This window comes from Oncorhynchus keta, chromosome 18 (genome assembly GCF_023373465.1).
Source record: "Oncorhynchus keta strain PuntledgeMale-10-30-2019 chromosome 18, Oket_V2, whole genome shotgun sequence".
In the NCBI taxonomy this organism is placed as follows: domain Eukaryota; kingdom Metazoa; phylum Chordata; class Actinopteri; order Salmoniformes; family Salmonidae; genus Oncorhynchus; species Oncorhynchus keta.
This window is the reverse complement of record NC_068438.1, coordinates 57,532,679-57,552,302: the sequence shown is the minus strand read 5'-3', so window position 1 is coordinate 57,552,302 and position 19,624 is coordinate 57,532,679. Positions and strand designations below refer to the sequence as shown.

Sequence of the window (19,624 nt, the reverse complement as noted above, 5' to 3'; positions counted from 1 at the left end):
CCTATTCTCTATATAGTCCACTGGTTCTAAGTAGTGCCCCCTATTCTCTATATTGTGGTTCTAAGTAGTACCCCCTATTCTCTATATGGTGCACTGGTTCTATGTAGTGCCCCCTATTCTCTATATAGTGGTTCTAAGTAGTGCACCCTATTCTCTAATATAGTCCACTGGTTCTAAGTAGTGCACCCTATTCTCTATATAGTGGTTCTAAGTAATGCACCCTATTCTCTATATAGTCCACTGGTTCTAAGTAGTGCACCCTATTCTCTATATACAGTGGTTCTAAGTAGTGCATCCTATTCTCTATAGTGGTTCTAAGTAGTGCACCCTATTCTCTATATAGTCCACTGGTTCTAAGTAGTGCACCCTATTCTCTATATAGTCCACTGGTTTTAAGTGGTGCACCCGATTCTCTATATGGTGCACTGGTTCTATGTAGTGCCCCTATTCTCTATATAGTGGTTCTAAGTAGTGCACCCTATTCTCTAATATAGTCCACTGGTTCTAAGTAGTGATCCCTATTCTCTATATAGTGGTTCTAAGTAATGCACCCTATTCTCTATATAGTCCACTGGTTTTAAGTGGTGCACCCTATTCTCTATATAGTCCACTGGTTCTAAGTAGTGCACCCTATTCTCTAATATAGTCTACTGGTTCAAGTAGTGCACCCCATTCTCTATATAGTCCACTGGTTCTAAGTAGTGCACCCTATTCTCTAATATAGTCCACTGGTTCTAAGTAGTGCACTCTATTCTCTATATAGTGGTTCTAAGTAATGCACCCTATTTTCTATATAGTCCACTGGTTTTAAGTGGTGCACCCGATTCTCTATATAGTCCACTGGTTCTATGTAGTGCCCCCTATTCTCTATATAGTGGTTCTAAGAAGTGCACCCTATTCTCTAATATAGTCCACTGGTTCTAAGTAGTGCACCCCATTCTCTATATAGTGTTCTAAGTAGTGCACCCTATTCTCTATATAGTGGTTCTAAGTAGTGCACCCTATTCTCTAATATAGTCCACTGGTTCTAAGTAGTGCACCCTATTCTCTATATAGTGGTTCTAAGTAGTGCAACCTATTCTCTATATAGTGTTTCTAAGTAGTGCACCCTATCCTCTATAGTACTGGTTCTAAGTAGTGCCCCTATTCTCTATATAGTCCACTGGTTCTAAGTAGTGCAACCTATTCTCTATATTGTCCACTGGTTCAAAGTAGTGCACCCTATTCTCTATATAGTGGTTCTAAGTAGTGCACCCTATTCTCTATAAAGTCCACAGGTTCTAAGTAGTGCACCCTATTCTCTATATTGTCCACTGGTTTTAAGTAGTGCACCCTATTCTCTATATAGTGGTTCTAAGTAGTGCAACCTATTCTCTATATAGTGCACTGTTTCTAAGTAGTGCACCCTATCCTCTATAGTAGTGGTTCTAAGTAGTGCCCCTATTCTCTATATAGTCCACTGGTTCTAAGTAGTGCAACCTCTTCTCTATATAGTGCACTGTTTCTAAGTAGTGCACCCTGTCCGCTATGTAGTTTTTCTAAGTAGTGCCCCTATTCTCTATATAGTCCACTGGTTCTAAGTAGTGCACCCTCTTCTCTATATAGTCCACTGGTTTTAAGTGGTGCACCCGATTCTCTAAATGGTGCACTGGTTCTATGTAGTGCCCCTATTCTCTATATAGTGGTTCTAAGTAGTGCACCCTATTCTCTAATATAGTCCACTGGTTCTAAGTAGTGCACCCTATTCTCTATATACAGTGGTTGTAAGTAGTGCATCCTATTCTCTATAGTGGTTCTAAGTAGTGCACCCTATTCTCTATATAGTCCACTGGTTCTAAGTAGTGCACCCTATTCTCTATATAGTCCACTGGTTTTAAGTGGTGCACCCGATTCTCTATATGGTGCACTGGTTCTATGTAGTGCCCCTATTCTCTATATAGTGGTTCTAAGTAGTGCCCCTATTCTCTAATATAGTCCACTGGTTCTAAGTAGTGATCCCTATTCTCTATATAGTGGTTCTAAGTAATGCACCCTATTCTCTATATAGTCCACTGGTTTTAAGTAGTGCACCCGATTCTCTATATAGTCCACTGGTTCTAAGTAGTGCACCCTATTCTCTAATATAGTCTACTGGTTCTAAGTAGTGCACCCCATTCTCTATATAGTCCACTGGTTCTAAGTAGTGCACCCTATTCTCTAATATAGTCCACTGGTTCTAAGTAGTGCACCCTATTCTCTATATAGTGGTTCTAAGTAGTGCATCCTATATTCTCTATAGTGGTTCTAAGTAGTACCCCCTATTCTCTATATAGTCCACTGGTTCTAAGTAGTGCCCCCTATTCTCTATATCGTGGTTCTAAGTAGTGCACCCTATTCTCTAATATAGTCCACTGGTTCTAAGTAGTGCACCCTATTCTCTATATAGTGGTTCTAAGTAATGCACCCTATTCTCTATATAGTCCACTGGTTTTAAGTAGTGCACCCTATTCTCTATATAGTGGCTCTAAGAAGTGCACAGTATTCTCTATATAGTGGTTGTAAGTAGTGCATCCTATTCTCTACATAATGGTTCTAAGTAGTGCACCCTATTCTCTATATAGTCCACTGGTTGTAAGTAGTGCACCCTATTCTCTATATAGTCCACTGGTTCTAAGTAGTGCACCCCATTCTCTATATAGTGGTTCTAAGTAGTGCACCCTATTCTCTAATATAGTCCACTGGTTCTAAGTAGTGCACCCCATTCTCTATATAGTGGTTCTAAGTAGTGCACCCTATTCTCTATATAGTCCACTGGTTTTAAGTAGTGCACCCTATTCTCTATATAGTGGTTCTAAGTAGTGCACCCTATTCTCTAATATAGTCCACTGGTTCTAAGTAGTGCACCCCATTCTCTATATAGTGGTTCTAAGTAGTGCAACCTATTCTCTATATAGTGCACTGTTTCTAAGTAGTGCACCCTATCCTCTATGTAGTGGTTCTAAGTAGTGCCCCTATTCTCTATATAGTCCACTGGTTCTAAGTAGTGCACCCTATTCTCTATATAGTCCACTGGTTTTAAGTGGTGCACCCGATTCTCTATATGGTGCACTGGTTGTATGTAGTGCCCCCTATTCTCTATATAGTGGTTCTAAGTAGTGCATCCTATATTCTCCATGGTTCTAAGTAATACCCTATTCTCTGTATAGTCCACTGGTTCTAAGTAGTGCCCCTATTCTCTATATCGTGGTTCGAAGTAGTACCCCTATTCTCTATATGGTGCACTGGTTCTATGTAGTGCCCCTATTCTCTATACCGTGGTTCTAAGTAGTGCCCCCTATTCTCTATATAGTCCACTGGTTCTAAGTAGTGCATTCTCTATATTCTCTATTCTCTATATAGTCCACTGGTTCTATGTAGTGCCCCTATTCTCTATATAGTGGTTCTAAGTAGTGCACCCTATTCTCTAATATAGTCCACTGGTTCTAAGTAGTGCACCCTATTCTCTATATAGTGGTTCTAAGTAGTGCACCCTATTCTCTAATATAGTCCACTGGTTCTAAGTAGTGCACCCTATTCTCTATATACAGTGGTTGTAAGTAGTGCATCCTATTCTCTACAGTGGTTCTAAGTAGTGCACCCTATTCTCTATATAGTCCACTGGTTCTAAGTGGTGCACCCGATTCTCTATATAGTCCACTGGTTTTAAGTGGTGCACCCGATTCTCTATATGGTGCACTGGTTCTATGTAGTGCCCCCTATTCTCTATATAGTGGTTCTAAGTAGTGCACCCTATTCTCTAATATAGTCCACTGGTTCTAAGTAGTGATCCCTATTCTCTATATAGTGGTTCTAAGTAATGCACCCTATTCTCTATATAGTCCACTGGTTTTAAGTGGTGCACCCGATTCTCTATATAGTCCACTGGTTCTAAGTAGTGCACCCTATTCTCTAATATAGTCTACTGGTTCGAAGTAGTGCACCCCATTCTCTATATAGTCCACTGGTTCTAAGTAGTGCACCCTATTCTCTAATATAGTCCACTGGTTCTAAGTAGTGCACCCCATTCTCTATATAGTGGTTCTAAGTAGTGCATCCTATATTCTCCATAGTGGTTCTAAGTAATGCACCCTATTCTCTGTATAGTCCACTGGTTCTAAGTAGTGCCCCCTATTCTCTATATCGTGGTTCTAAGTAGTGCACCCTATTCTCTAATATAGTCCACTGGTTCTAAGTAGTGCACCCTATTCTCTATATAGTGGTTCTAAGTAATGCACCCTATTCTCTATATAGTCCACTGGTTTTAAGTAGTGCACCCTATTCTCTATATAGTGGCTCTAAGAAGTGCACAGTATTCTCTATATAGTGGTTGTAAGTAGTGCATCCTATTCTCTACATAATGGTTCTAAGTAGTGCACCCTATTCTCTATATAGTCCACTGGTTGTAAGTAGTGCACCCTATTCTCTAATATAGTCCACTGGTTCTAAGTAGTGCACCCCATTCTCTATATAGTGGTTCTAAGTAGTGCACCCTATTCTCTAATATAGTCCACTGGTTCTAAGTAGTGCACCCCATTCTCTATATAGTGGTTCTAAGTAGTGCACCCTATTCTCTATATAGTCCACTGGTTTTAAGTAGTGCACCCTATCCTCTATATAGTGGTTCTAAGTAGTGCACCCTATTCTCTAATATAGTCCACTGGTTCTAAGTAGTGCACCCCATTCTCTATATAGTGGTTCTAAGTAGTGCAACCTATTCTCTATATAGTGCACTGTTTCTAAGTAGTGCACCCTATCCTCTATGTAGTGGTTCTAAGTAGTGCCCCCTATTCTCTATATAGTCCACTGGTTCTAAGTAGTGCCCCCTATTCTCTATATAGTCCACTGGTTCTAAGTAGTGCAACCTCTTCTCTATATAGTCCACTGGTTGTATGTAGTGCCCCTATTCTCTATATAGTGGTTCTAAGTAGTGCATCCTATATTCTCCATAGTGGTTCTAAGTAATGCACCCTATTCTCTGTATAGTCCACTGGTTCTAAGTAGTGCCCCTATTCTCTATATCGTGGTTCTAAGTAGTACCCCTATTCTCTATATGGTGCACTGGTTCTATGTAGTGCCCCTATTCTCTATACCGTGGTTCTAAGTAGTGCACCCTATTCTCTATATAGTCCACTGGTTCTAAGTAGTGCCCCTATTCTCTATATCGTGGTTCTAAGTAGTACCCCTATTCTCTATATGGTGCACTGGTTCTATGTAGTGCCCCCTATTCTCTATATAGTGGTTCTAAGTAGTGCACCCTATTCTCTAATATAGTCCACTGGTTCTAAGTAGTGCACCCTATTCTCTATATAGTGGTTCTAAGTAGTGCACCCTATTCTCTAATATAGTCCACTGGTTCTAAGTAGTGCACCCTATTCTCTATATACAGTGGTTGTAAGTAGTGCATCCTATTCTCTACAGTGGTTCTAAGTAGTGCACCCTATTCTCTATATAGTCCACTGGTTCTAAGTAGTGCACCCTATTCTCTATATAGTCCACTGGTTTTAAGTGGTGCACCCGATTCTCTATATGGTGCACTGGTTCTATGTAGTGCACCCTATTCTCTAATATAGTCCACTCGTTCTAAGTAGTGATCCCTATTCTCTATATAGTCCACTGGTTCTAAGTAGTGCACCCTATTCTCTAATATAGTCCACTGGTTCGAAGTAGTGCACCCCATTCTCTATATAGTCCACTGGTTCTAAGTAGTGCACCCTATTCTCTAATATAGTCCACTGGTTCTAAGTAGTGCACCCCATTCTCTATATAGTGGTTCTAAGTAGTGCACCCTATTCTCTAATATAGTCCACTAGTTCTAAGTAGTGCACCCCATTCTCTATATAGTGGTTCTAAGTAGTGCATCCTATATTCTCCATAGTGGTTCTAAGTAATGCACCCTATTCTCTGTATAGTCCACTGGTTCTAAGTAGTGCCCCCTATTCTCTATATCGTGGTTCTAAGTAGTACCCCCTATTCTCTATATGGTGCACTGGTTCTATGTAGTGCCCCCTATTCTCTATACCGTGGTTCTAAGTAGTACCCCCTATTCTCTATATAGTCCACTGGTTCTAAGTAGTGCCCCCTATTCTCTATATCGTGGTTCTAAGTAGTGCACCCTATTCTCTAATATAGTCCACTGGTTTTAAGTAGTGCACCCTATTCTCTATATAGTGGCTCTAAGAAGTGCACAGTATTCTCTATATAGTGGTTGTAAGTAGTGCATCCTATTCTCTACATAATGGTTCTAAGTAGTGCACCCTATTCTCTATATAGTCCACTGGTTCTAAGTAGTGCACCCTATTCTCTAATATAGTCCACTGGTTCTAAGTAGTGCACCCCATTCTCTATATAGTGGTTCTAAGTAGTGCACCTATTCTCTAATATAGTCCACTGGTTCTAAGTAGTGCACCCCATTCTCTATATAGTGGTTCTAAGTAGTGCACCCTATTCTCTATATAGTCCACTGGTTTTAAGTAGTGCACCCTATCCTCTATATAGTGGTTCTAAGTAGTGCACCCTATTCTCTAATATAGTCCACTGGTTCTAAGTAGTGCACCCCATTCTCTATATAGTGGTTCTAAGTAGTGCAACCTATTCTCTATATAGTGCACTGTTTCTAAGTAGTGCACCCTATCCTCTATGTAGTGGTTCTAAGTAGTGCCCCTATTCTCTATATAGTCCACTGGTTCTAAGTAGTGCACCCTATTCTCTATATAGTCCACTGGTTTTAAGTGGTGCACCCGATTCTCTATATGGTGCACTGGTTCTATGTAGTGCCCCTATTCTCTATATAGTGGTTCTAGTAGTGCATCCTATATTCTCCATAGTGGTTCTAAGTAATGCACCCTATTCTCTGTATAGTCCACTGGTTCTAAGTAGTGCCCCCTATTCTCTATATCGTGGTTCTAAGTAGTACCCCCTATTCTCTATATGGTGCACTGGTTCTATGTAGTGCCCCCTATTCTCTATATAGTGGTTCTAAGTAGTGCACCCTATTCTCTAATATAGTCCACTGGTTCTAAGTAGTGCACCCTATTCTCTATATAGTGGTTCTAAGTAATGCACCCTATTCTCTATATAGTCCACTGGTTTTCAGTAGTGCACCCTATTCTCTATATAGTGGCTCTAAGAAGTGCACAGTATTCTCTATATAGTGGTTGTAAGTAGTGCATCCTATTCTCTACATAGTGGTTCTAAGTAGTGCACCCTATTCTCTATATAGTCCACTGGTTCTAAGTAGTGCACCCTATTCTCTAATATAGTCCACTGGTTCTAAGTAGTGCACCCCATTCTCTATATAGTGGTTCTAAGTAGTGCACCCTATTCTCTAATATAGTCCACTGGTTCTAAGTAGTGCACCCTATTCTCTATATAGTGGTTCTAAGAAGTGCACCGTATTCTCTATATAGTGGTTGTAAGTAGTGCATCCTATTCTCTACATAGTGGTTCTAAGTAGTGCACCCTATTCTCTATATAGTCCACTGGTTCTAAGTAGTGCACCCCATTCTCTATATAGTGGTTCTAAGTAGTGCACCCTATTCTCTATATAGTCCACTGGTTCTAAGTAGTGCACCCCATTCTCTATATAGTGGTTCTAAGTAGTGCAACCTCTTCTCTATATAGTCCACTTGTTCAAAGTAATGCACCCTATTCTCTATATAGTCCACTGGTTTTAAGTGGTGCACCCGATTCTCTATATGGTGCACTGGTTCTATGTAGTGCACCCTATTCTCTAATATAGTCCACTGGTTCTAAGTAGTGCACCCCATTCTCTATATAGTGGTTCTAAGTAGTGCACCCTATTCTCTATATAGTCCACTGGTTTTAAGTAGTGCACCCTATCCTCTATATAGTGGTTCTAAGTAGTGCACCCTATTCTCTAATATAGTCCACTGGTTCTAAGTAGTGCACCCCATTCTCTATATAGTGGTTCTAAGTAGTGCAACCTATTCTCTATATAGTGCACTGTTTCTAAGTAGTGCACCCTGTCCGCTATGTAGTTTTTCTAAGTAGTGCCCCCTATTCTCTATATAGTCCACTGGTTCTAAGTAGTGCAACCTCTTCTCTATATAGTCCACTGGTTCTAAGTAGTGCACCCTATTCTCTATATAGTCCACTGGTTCTAAGTAGTGCCCCCTATTCTCTATATAGTGGTTCTAAGTAGTGCACCCTATTCTCTAATATAGTCCACTGGTTCTTAGTAGTGCACCCCATTCTCTATATAGTGTTCTAAGTAGTGCACCCTATTCTCTATATAGTGGTTCTAAGTAGTGCACCCCATTCTCTATATAGTGATTCTAAGTATTGCACCCTATTCTCTATATAGTGGTTCTAAGTAGTGCACCCAATTCTCTATATAGTTGTTCTAAGTAGTGCACCCTATTCTCTATATTGTGGTTCTAAGTAATGCACCCTATTCTCTATATAGTCCACTGGTTTTAAGTAGTGCACCCGATTCTCTATATAGTCCGCGGTTCTAAGTAGTGCCCCCTATTCTCTATATAGTGGTTCTAAGTAGTGCACCCTACTCTCTATATAGTGGTTCTAAGTAGTGCACCCTACTCTCTATATAGTGCACTGGTTCTAAGTAGTGCACTTTACATGATAGGGTGCAATTTGGGATGCACCCTGGGTCTTTTGTCTCTACATAATGAAATCCTTTTGTCAACTAGTGACTGCCCACCACACCTCCCTACAGACACAAAGAGTTCTCCTCCCCTCTGAGCTGATGTGTGAAGACATAGACTAGCTCTCTGTACAAAAGAGAACCACTGAAAACATCCATATTTCCCCTCCCACCTACTCTCAGATAAAAGCATAAAACAAGACTTAAGATGTCAACCAGTTTAAAGTCAGAATGGCTTCTCTACGCGTTGCTGTCCATCGTTGGACAGATTTCCTACTTGGTTACAGATGTTGCATAGATGTTTTCACCATAATAATATTCTGTTAGTGGCTTAAAAGTTCCACATCAAAACCGAGGTTAAAGTTATGCAGTGGACCGCAGCTACTGGCAGCAGATATTGTGTGTTTAAAGCCAACCAATCCCCTCTCTAAAGGAGTTAGTTCTGCTGTAGAGGAATCTATTTCTGTTTGATTTGTCTCCCATTTGAATCCATATAGAGATGTTACAAATTATATACAGTCAACAGTTTGGACACACCTACTCATTCAAGGGTTTTTCTTTATTTTTGCTTTTTTCAAACATTGTAGAATAATAGTGAAGACATCAAAAATATGAAATAACACATATGGAATCATGTAGCAACCAAAAAAGTGTTAAACAAATCAAATATATTTTATATTGGCCACAACTGGACTAGATTCTGAAAGACTTTTATCCAGACTGTTGAGATATATATTTATATTTAAACACAAAGAAAAAACACCTGCTGCTAAATTCAGTTAGACAACATTTATCATATTTCTGTTCCCTTTGCTTTTAAAACATGTTTCTCTGTAGGCAGAGATGAACACCCCCACATTTCACATTGTCCTCGTCTCCATTGTGTCCATTGGAGGATCCTGTTAGAAGGTGCTGTGAGTGGAGGTATAGTACCTTAGGGCAAATTCTACCCAGTCAGACAGTCACCACAGACTCAAAGTCACTATCGAACAAGTCTTCTGCGGAAATCACAAGGTAATGCAAACTCTCTAATACACAGAAACTAGAATAAAGAAAAATAGAGCAATGATAACAAAATTAGGGTCATTAAACAATAGGCAAACCCTTTAGGTAAACCCTCTAGGTAAACCCCCTAGGTAAACCCTTTAGGATAACCCTTTAGGTAAACCCCCTAGGTAAACCCTTTAGGATAACCCTTTAGGTAAACCCCCTAGGTAAACCCTTTAGGATAACCCTTTAGGTAAACCCCCTAGGTAAACCCTTTAGGATAACCCTTTAGGTAAACACCCTAGGTAAACCCTTTAGGATAACCCTTTAGGTAAACCCTTTAGGTAAACACCCTTTAGGTAAACCCTTTAGGATAACCCTTTAGGTAAACCCCTAGGTAAACCCTTTAGGTAAACCCTTTAGGTAAACCCTCTAGGTAAACCCCCTAGGTAAACCCTTTAGGTAAACCCTTTAGGTAAACCCTCTAGGTAAACCCTCTAGGTAAACCCTCTAGGTAAACCCTTTAGGTAAACCCTCTAGGTAAACCCCCTAGGTAAACCCTTTCAAGTTTAAGATACAGATCATGAAATGACATTTCTCAGAGCGTAATGGAAGCTTAAAATACATGACATGATGCCGCTACAACCCATAACAAGAGAATTTGTCACAGGGATGCTTCAGGACAGCAGGACCTTCTCCCTTCTCACCTGTTTTCTCACTGGAGCTAAAATGGCCGCCAAAAACTAAGATGGCGCCAAACAAAGCATCTGAAACTAAAACTAGGGCACATTCCGGCACATTGTCCTTCTATATCTACTGGCATCTCCTCTAGGCCTGTATGTATTACTGCCCTGTCCATATGGCTTGTTGTGTTGACATGTACCGCAGGTCTCAGTACACACCCTGAAGAGTAATAAACACCAGTCATGTCTTTGGAAAACAGCTAGAACATACATGGCCAAAATACATAGTATACTCTGTACTACACTACTATAGTCTGTAGTACTCTTATAGTATACTATGCAGGGAGCTGTAATACATTGTTAAACCAATGATTTATATATACACTAGATTACTTACAGGGGGGTGTAAAAAGCTATAAAAATGCATTTATTAATGTCTACATTAGTTTTTCAACATGTATTCTATAACAGACACCTTAATGCAGACTTTCTAATTATTATATGTGAGCTAAACATAAAAATAAAAAAGGAAAAATATTTCCTTAAAGATGCACTATGCAGGCCTCCCGAGTGGCGTAGCGGTCTGAGGCACTGCACCGCAGTTCTTAAAGTGTCACGGCAAACCTGGGTTCGATCCCAGGCTGTGTCACAGCTGGCCGTGACCGGAGACCCATGAGGCTGGCCGGGATTTCCTTGTCCCATCGCGCTCTAGCGACTCCTTGTGGTGGGCCGGGTGCCTGCAAGCTGAATACGGGCACCTGCAAGCTGACTAAGGGCGCCAGCTTGATGGTGTTTTCTCCGACACATTGGTGCGGCTGGCAGGGTTGTTTTTCGGAGGACGCATGGCTCTCGACCTTTGCCTCTCCCGAGTCCGTAGGGAAGTGGCAGCAATGGGACAAGCATGTAACTACCAATTGGATATCACAACAACAAAAACTATGCACTATGCAGCAATCGCTCCACCATTTCCTGGTTGAGAATCATTGTATCATCTAAACCGCTGCTAAACATCTTTTTCATAACAAAACATATTTTATTTCCAGCTGTTTGAAGCTGGTGTAATAAACTGAAAGTAAAAGACGCAAAAACTAAACATAAGAACGGGAAGCACAGAAATAGCGCACATAGAACAGATATACCACTTCTTAGCCTGGCTTTCAATGATAACGACAGATCTATAACACACATTTCCATGTGACTTTGGTCAGGTCACCTAAAAACATACATATTGCCGCTTTAAAGTATATATTTTTTTAAAGTACTAGCGTTACTGTCCCCACTACAACAACAAAAATACTTAAATAGATGGAATTTTGTCCTTGAAACATTTAATTGAAATACTGTCGACTTCCTTTAATTCTTATGGAGTTCTGGGGAGTGCCAATATAGCCAACCGTTGGCTTCAAAGCTTCTCACTGGCCAATACAATGCATCAGCAATCCAGGGTTTATATACATCCTTGGGTTAAACCCAGTCTTGTATTGTTGTGTAGTGTTGCTAGTCAATGAGAAGCCAGGGAGAGAAGAAGGGGCTGTAATGGCATTACATCTCATTCTCTTAAAACAACACAATCAGATAACTCATATATATCTACAGTATATAAACCTGTTGCTTTGATTGACATGTTACTGTACCCTCTAGTTACTGTACCCTCTAGTTACTGTACCCTCTAGTTACTGTACCCTCTAGTTACTGTACCCTCTAGTTACTGTACCCTCTAGTTACTGTACCCTCTAGTTACCCTAGTTGAACCCATAACATACATAAACAAGTTATAAAAAAACAATGGCAGAAAAGGCATTGGTGATGAGAAGAATCATAAAACAAAGTATCATACATCCAGTGTTGGACTTTCACAATGTGCTCAGCAAATACCTCATCTCTCCCAAGTCTCTATACATGTAATACATTTAGAATATCGTGGAAAAACACACAACAATAATCCACCTGTATTTTCCAAGTGACCAGATCTTTCTGTCTGGCCTTGAGAAGTCAATGGTGGTTGGACATGAGTCCAATGACAAACCGTCTTTAGTATTATTTGCAGTTTCATCTAATGGAATTTCAATACACCATGATGTAATGTTGTTGTTGACATGTTGATGTGTTGTTGTTGACATGTTGATGTAATGTTGTTGTTGACATGTTGATGTGTTGTTGTTGACATGTTGATGTAATGTTGTTGACATGTTGATGTAATGTTGTTGTTGACATGTTGATGTAATGTTGTTGTTGACATGTTGATGTAATGTTGTTGACATGTTGATGTAATGTTGTTGTTGACATGTTGATGTAATGTTGTTGTTGACATGTTGATGTGTTGTTGTTGACATGTTGATGTAATGTTGTTGACATGTTGATGTAATGTTGTTGTTGACATGTTGATGTAATGTTGTTGACATGTTGATGTAATGTTGTTGTTGACATGTTGATGTAATGTTGTTGTTGACATGTTGATGTAATGTTGTTGTTGACATGTTGATGTAATGTTGTTGTTGACATGTTGATGTAATGTTGTTGACATGTTGATGTAATGTTGTTGTTGACATGTTGATGTGTTGTTGTTGACATGTTGATGTAATGTTGTTGTTGACATGTTGATGTAATGTTGTTGTTGACATGTTGATGTAATGTTGTTGTTGACATGTTGATGTAATATTGTTGTTGACATGTTGATGTGTTGTTGACATGTTGATGTAATGTTGTTGTTGACATGTTGATGTGTTGTTGTTGACATGTTGATATAATGTTGTTGTTGACATGTTGATGTAATGTTGTTGACATGTTGATGTAATGTTGTTGTTGACATGTTGATGTAATGTTGTTGACATGTTGATGTAATGTTGTTGTTGACATGTTGATGTAATGTTGTTGTTGACATGTTGATGTGTTGTTGTTGACATGTTGATGTAATGTTGTTGACATGTTGATGTAATGTTGTTGTTGACATGTTGATGTGTTGTTGTTGACATGTTGATGTAATGTTGTTGTTGACATGTTGATGTAATGTTGTTGTTGACATGTTGATGTAATGTTGTTGTTGACATGTTGATGTGTTGTTGTTGACATGTTGATGTAATGTTGTTGACATGTTGATGTAATGTTGTTGTTGACATGTTGATGTAATGTTGTTGTTGACATGTTGATGTAATGTTGTTGTTGACATGTTGATGTGTTGTTGTTGACATGTTGATATAATGTTGTTGTTGACATGTTGATGTGTTTGTTGTTGACATGTTGATGTAATGTTGTTGACATGTTGATGTGTTGTTGTTGACATGTTGATGTAATGTTGTTGTTGACATGTTGATGTGTTGTTGTTGACATGTTGATGTAATGTTGTTGTTGACATGTTGATGTGTTGTTGCTGACATGTTGATGTGTTGTTGTTGACATGTTGATGTAATGTTGTTGACATGTTGATGTAATGTTGTTGTTGACATGTTGATGTAATGTTGTTGACATGTTGATGTAATGTTGTTGTTGACATGTTGATGTGTTGTTGTTGACATGTTGATGTAATATTGTTGACATGTTGATGTAATGTTGTTGTTGACATGTTGATGTAATGTTGTTGTTGACATGTTGATGTGTTGTTGACATGTTGATGTAATGTTGTTGTTGACATGTTGATGTGTTGTTGTTGACATGTTGATATAATGTTGTTGTTGACATGTTGATGTGTTGTTGACATGTTGATGTAATGTTGTTGACATGTTGATGTGTTGTTGTTGACATGTTGATGTGTTGTTGTTGACATGTTGATGTAATGTTGTTGTTGACATGTTGATGTGTTGTTGTTGACATGTTGATGTAATGTTGTTGTTGACATGTTGATGTGTTGTTGTTGACATGTTGATGTGTTGTTGTTGACATGTTGATGTAATGTTGTTGACATGTTGATGTAATGTTGTTGTTGACATGTTGATGTAATGTTGTTGTTGACATGTTGATGTAATGTTGTTGTTGACATGTTGATGTAATATTGTTGACATGTTGATGTAATGTTGTTGTTGACATGTTGATGTGTTGTTGTTGACATGTTGATGTAATGTTGTTGACATGTTGATGTGTTGTTGTTGACATGTTGATGTAATGTTGTTGTTGACATGTTGATGTAATGTTGTTGTTGACATGTTGATGTGTTGTTGTTGACATGTTGATGTAATGTTGTTGTTGACATGTTGATGTAATGTTGTTGACATGTTGATGTAATGTTGTTGTTGACATGTTGATGTAATGTTGTTGTTGATATGTTGATGTAATATTGTTGTTGACATGTTGATGTGTTGTTGTTGACATGTTGATGTGTTGTTGTTGACATGTTGATGTGTTGTTGTTGACATGTTGATGTGTTGTTGTTGTTGACATGTTGATGTAATGTTGTTGTTGACATGTTGATGTAATGTTGTTGTTGACATGTTGATGTAATGTTGTTGTTGACATGTTGATGTAATGTTGTTGTTGACATGTTGATGTGTTGTTGTTGACATGTTGATGTAATGTTGTTGTTGACATGTTGATGTAATGTTGTTGTTGACATGTTGATGTGTTGTTGTTGACATGTTGATGTAATGTTGTTGTTGACATGTTGATGTGTTGTTGTTGACATGTTGATGTGTTGTTGTTGACATGTTGATGTGTTGTTGTTGACATGTTGATGTAATGTTGTTGTTGACATGTTGATGTAATGTTGTTGTTGACATGTTGATGTAATGTTGTTGACATGTTGATGTAATGTTGTTGTTGACATGTTGATGTAATACATGTTGATGTAATGACATGTTGATGTAATGTTGTTGTTGACATGTTGATGTAATGTTGTTGTTGACATGTTGATGTAATGTTGTTGTTGACATGTTGATGTAATGTTGTTGTTGACATGTTGATGTAATGTTGTTGTTGACATGTTGATGTAATGTTGTTGACATGTTGATGTAATGTTGTTGACATGTTGATGTGTTGTTGTTGACATGTTGATGTGTTGTTGTTGACATGTTGATGTAATGTTGTTGACATGTTGATGTAATGTTGTTGTTGACATGTTGATGTAATGTTGTTGTTGACATGTTGATGTGTTGTTGTTGACATGTTGATGTAATGTTGTTGTTGACATGTTGATGTAATGTTGTTGTTGACATGTTGATGTGTTGTTGTTGACATGTTGATGTAATGTTGTTGTTGACATGTTGATGTAATGTTGTTGACATGTTGATGTAATGTTGTTGACATGTTGATGTAATGTTGTTGTTGACATGTTGATGTAATGTTGTTGACATGTTGATGTAATGTTGTTGTTGACATGTTGATGTGTTGTTGTTGACATGTTGATGTAATGTTGTTGTTGACATGTTGATGTGTTGTTGCTGACATGTTGATGTGTTGTTGTTGACATGTTGATGTAATGTTGTTGACATGTTGATGTAATGTTGTTGTTGACATGTTGATGTAATGTTGTTGACATGTTGATGTAATGTTGTTGTTGACATGTTGATGTGTTGTTGTTGACATGTTGATGTAATATTGTTGACATGTTGATGTAATGTTGTTGTTGACATGTTGATGTAATGTTGTTGTTGACATGTTGATGTGTTGTTGACATGTTGATGTAATGTTGTTGTTGACATGTTGATGTAATGTTGTTGTTGACATGTTGATGTGTTGTTGTTGACATGTTGATATAATGTTGTTGTTGACATGTTGATGTAATGTTGTTGACATGTTGATGTAATGTTGTTGACATGTTGATGTAATGTTGTTGTTGACATGTTGATGTAATGTTGTTGACATGTTGATGTAATGTTGTTGTTGATGTAATGTTGTTGTTGACATGTTGATGTAATGTTGTTGTTGACATGTTGATGTGTTGTTGTTGACATGTTGATGTAATGTTGTTGTTGACATGTTGATGTGTTGTTGTTGTTGTTGACATGTTGATGTAATGTTGTTGTTGACATGTTGATGTAATGTTGTTGTTGACATGTTGATGTAATGTTGTTGTTGACATGTTGATGTATTGTTGTTGTTGACATGTTGATGTGTTGTTGTTGACATATTGATGTAATGTTGTTGTTGACATGTTGATGTAATGTTGTTGTTGACATGTTGTTGTAATGTTGTTGACATGTTGATGTAATGTTGTTGTTGACATGTTGATGTAATGTTGTTGTTGACATGTTGATGTAATGTTGTTGTTGACATGTTGATGTGTTGTTGTTGACATGTTGATGTAATGTTGTTGACATTTTAATGCGCTGTTGTTGTTGACATGTTGATGTAATGTTGTTGTTGACATGTTGATGTAATGTTGTTGTTGACATGTTGATGTGTTGTTGTTGACATGTTGATGTAATGTTGTTGTTGACATGTTGATGTAATGTTGTTGTTGACATGTTGATGTAATGTTGTTGTTGACATGTTGATGTGTTGTTGATGTAATGTTGTTGTTGACATGATGTAATGTTGTTGTTGACATGTTGATGTAATGTTGTTGTTGACATGTTGATGTGTTGTTGTTGACATGTTGATGTAATGTTGTTGTTGACATGTTGATGTAATGTTGTTGACATGTTGATGTAATGTTGTTGTTGACATGTTGATGTGTTGTTGTTGACATGTTGATGTGTTGTTGTTGACATGTTGATGTAATGTTGTTGTTGACATGTTGATGTGTTGTTGTTGACATGTTGATGTAATGTTGTTGTTGACATGTTGATGTAATGTTGTTGTTGACATGTTGATGTGTTGTTGTTGACATGTTGATGTAATGTTGTTGTTGACATGTTGATGTAATGTTGTTGTTGACATGTTGATGTAATGTTGTTGTTGACATGTTGATGTAATGTTGTTGTTGACATGTTGATGTAATGTTGTTGTTGACATGTTGATGTGTTGTTGACATTTTAATGTGCTGTTGTTGTTGACATTTTGATGTTGTTGCATGCTCCTTAGGACTTGATAGTGCATTTTTTAAAAACATGGTTTTAATTGACTGGGTTCTGATGGGGTTGGGGGTTTGGAGGGGCACTGGACTGAATGTGTGAGATGAAAGGCGGGATGGGGTTGACTAATGGAGGTGAGGGGGTGGTAGTGGTGGTGGTAGGGGAAGGGTAGGAGGGTGAGACGGGAGGTCGGTTGGTTGGTTTGGTTGTTTGTGTCCCCTACACATACCACTCTTTCTTTGAAATGACAGAGCCATCGGTTTGGGACACCATATCATCGGCTATCTCCGTCTCGGGGTCGTACTGGAAAGCAAGAGTCCGTTCGTCATAATCTCTGCTCTCTCCTTCATCCACCGTGAAATAGGGCCTCTTCAAATCATCCGCATCTCCGTCAAAATCACGCTCGCTTTCCTCGAACCCTCCGGTCACAGCGATCTGGGCAGGCTTCTTCTCGTCATCTGAGTCGTCTGGGTACTGCAGGTTGTTGGGGATGGGAGGGTGGGCTGGCAGGCCCCCGGCCTTGCTGTAGCCGTTCCCAAACACCTGTTTCTTGGTGCTGTAGTCGCCCTTGAAGGTGCGCTGGCGGCGGCGCAGGAACACAAAGAGCAGGGTGGCGGCCGCCGCTAACAGGACGACCCCGCCCACGGCGCCACCGATGACGGCACCCGCATTGTGCTGCTCCTGCGGGATCTCAGGGCCCCCAGGTGGTGGGTTGTTAGGGAATTCTGGGTAGGAAAAGACAGATGGAAGGGGTGTGTCAGTGCTCAGGTGGGAACAGGAGGAGGGAGTGTGCTTGGTGTGCAGGTGCTATTTTTTAGGAAAGAGGGAAGGGAGACAGGGAGGGATAAGCAAAGGGAGAAGAAAGGATGGAGGAAGGAGGAGGAGCCTGTGGACAACCCCCAAAGGCGGCTTTAAACCCCCGCTACAAAGCAAGCTTTAGTCATCGCGAGCCACATGCAGAGGAAAGAGAGAAAGAAACACACAGCCAGTCTGTCTGTCCATCACACACCGTCCCCAAAGAGACAAACATGTCGGAAACAGACACCAATGCAAACTGAAATCCTACAAGTCTTGAACACGATATGAGTATTCCCTGAGGTTTTGCAAAGAATGCCTTTACTTTCAACCTTAAATTAAATCAAAGAATGCCTTTACTTTCAACCTTAAATTAAATCATGATTGTCATCAGTTTAGTGTGTATAATGAAATGCTCTTTCAGGAAATCTGAAGGTTATTGTTTTCAGCCTTGTGAGACAAATGGCCACGCAGAGAATGAATCATTCAGCAACTGTAACAATGAATATGAATCATCCCTAAAGTACAGCAGTATGAGATCAGGTCATGCAACAACTTTGAAAAGATGGTACAATTAGATGTATAATTAAGTAAAGATAATGCAGAGAGGGTTGGAATCATACCTGTAGTATGGAAAGCAGCTCATGCAACACATTTTAAAAGATACTGCATAACGATACTGCATAATGATACTGCATACTGATTACTGCATAACGATACTGCATAATGATACTGCATAACGATACAACTGCATAATGATACTGCATAACGATACTGCATAACGATACTGCATAACGATACTGCCTAATGATACTGCATACTGATTACTGCATAACGATACTGCATAATGATACTGCATAACGACAGTGCATAATGATACTGCATAACGATACAGCATAATGATACTGCATAACGATACTGCATAACGATACTGCATAATGATACTGCATAATGATACTGCATAATGCATAATGATACTGCATAATGATACTGCATAATGATACTGCATAACGATACTGCATAATGATACTGCATAATGATACCGCATAATGATACTGCATAACGATACTGCATAACGATACTGCATAACGATACTGCATAATGATACTGCATAATGATACTGCATAACGATACTGCATAATGATACTGCATAATGATACTGCATAACGATACTGCATAACGATACTGCATAACGATACTGCATAACGATACTGCATAATGATACTGCATAATGATACTGCATAATGATACTGCATAACGATACTGCATAACGATACTGCATAATGATACTGCATAATGATACTGCATAATGATACTGCATAATGATACTGCATAACGATACTGCATAATGATACTGCATAACGATTACTGCATAACGATACTGCATAACGATACTGCATAACGATACAACTGCATAATGATACTGCATAACGATACTGCATAATGATACTGCATAACGACAGTGCATAATGATACTGCATAACGATACTGCATAATGATACAACTGCATAACGATACTGCATAACGATACTGCATAATGATTAGTGCATAACGATACTGCATAATGATACTGCATA

At 38.9% G+C, this 19,624-nt stretch overlaps 2 protein-coding genes across 4 annotated transcripts in view; both read right to left on the bottom strand.

Annotated features, from left to right (window-relative positions):
- Positions 1-19,624, bottom strand: part of nectin1b (nectin cell adhesion molecule 1b) — a 419,153-nt gene that overhangs the window by 201,423 nt on the left and 198,106 nt on the right. Inside the window, exon 7 of one of the 2 annotated variants that reach the window (XM_052468739.1) lies at positions 16,745-17,977. The exons of the other annotated variant lie outside the window; for it this stretch is intronic. Coding sequence (XP_052324699.1) covers positions 17,472-17,977 — 506 coding nt within the window. The 3' untranslated portion in view covers positions 16,745-17,471. Of the gene's footprint in view, positions 1-16,744; positions 17,978-19,624 lie in introns of those variants that run through there. 2 annotated transcript variants of the gene reach the window in all.
- LOC127908939 (putative uncharacterized protein DDB_G0286901) lies at positions 9,182-16,741 on the bottom strand. Of its 2 annotated transcripts, XM_052468735.1 has the most exons (3): positions 15,834-16,741; positions 10,020-14,220; positions 9,182-9,966 (listed from the first exon to the last, which is right to left on the bottom strand). In XM_052468735.1, exons 1-2 carry the CDS (start codon positions 16,510-16,512, stop codon positions 12,365-12,367), a joined length of 2,535 nt encoding a protein of 844 aa, XP_052324695.1. In that variant the 5' UTR covers positions 16,513-16,741; the 3' UTR covers positions 9,182-9,966; positions 10,020-12,364. The 2 variants fall into 2 exon arrangements, with proteins under 2 accessions (XP_052324695.1, XP_052324694.1); XM_052468734.1 differs by lacking the exon at positions 15,834-16,741 and having other exon boundaries at positions 10,020-15,069.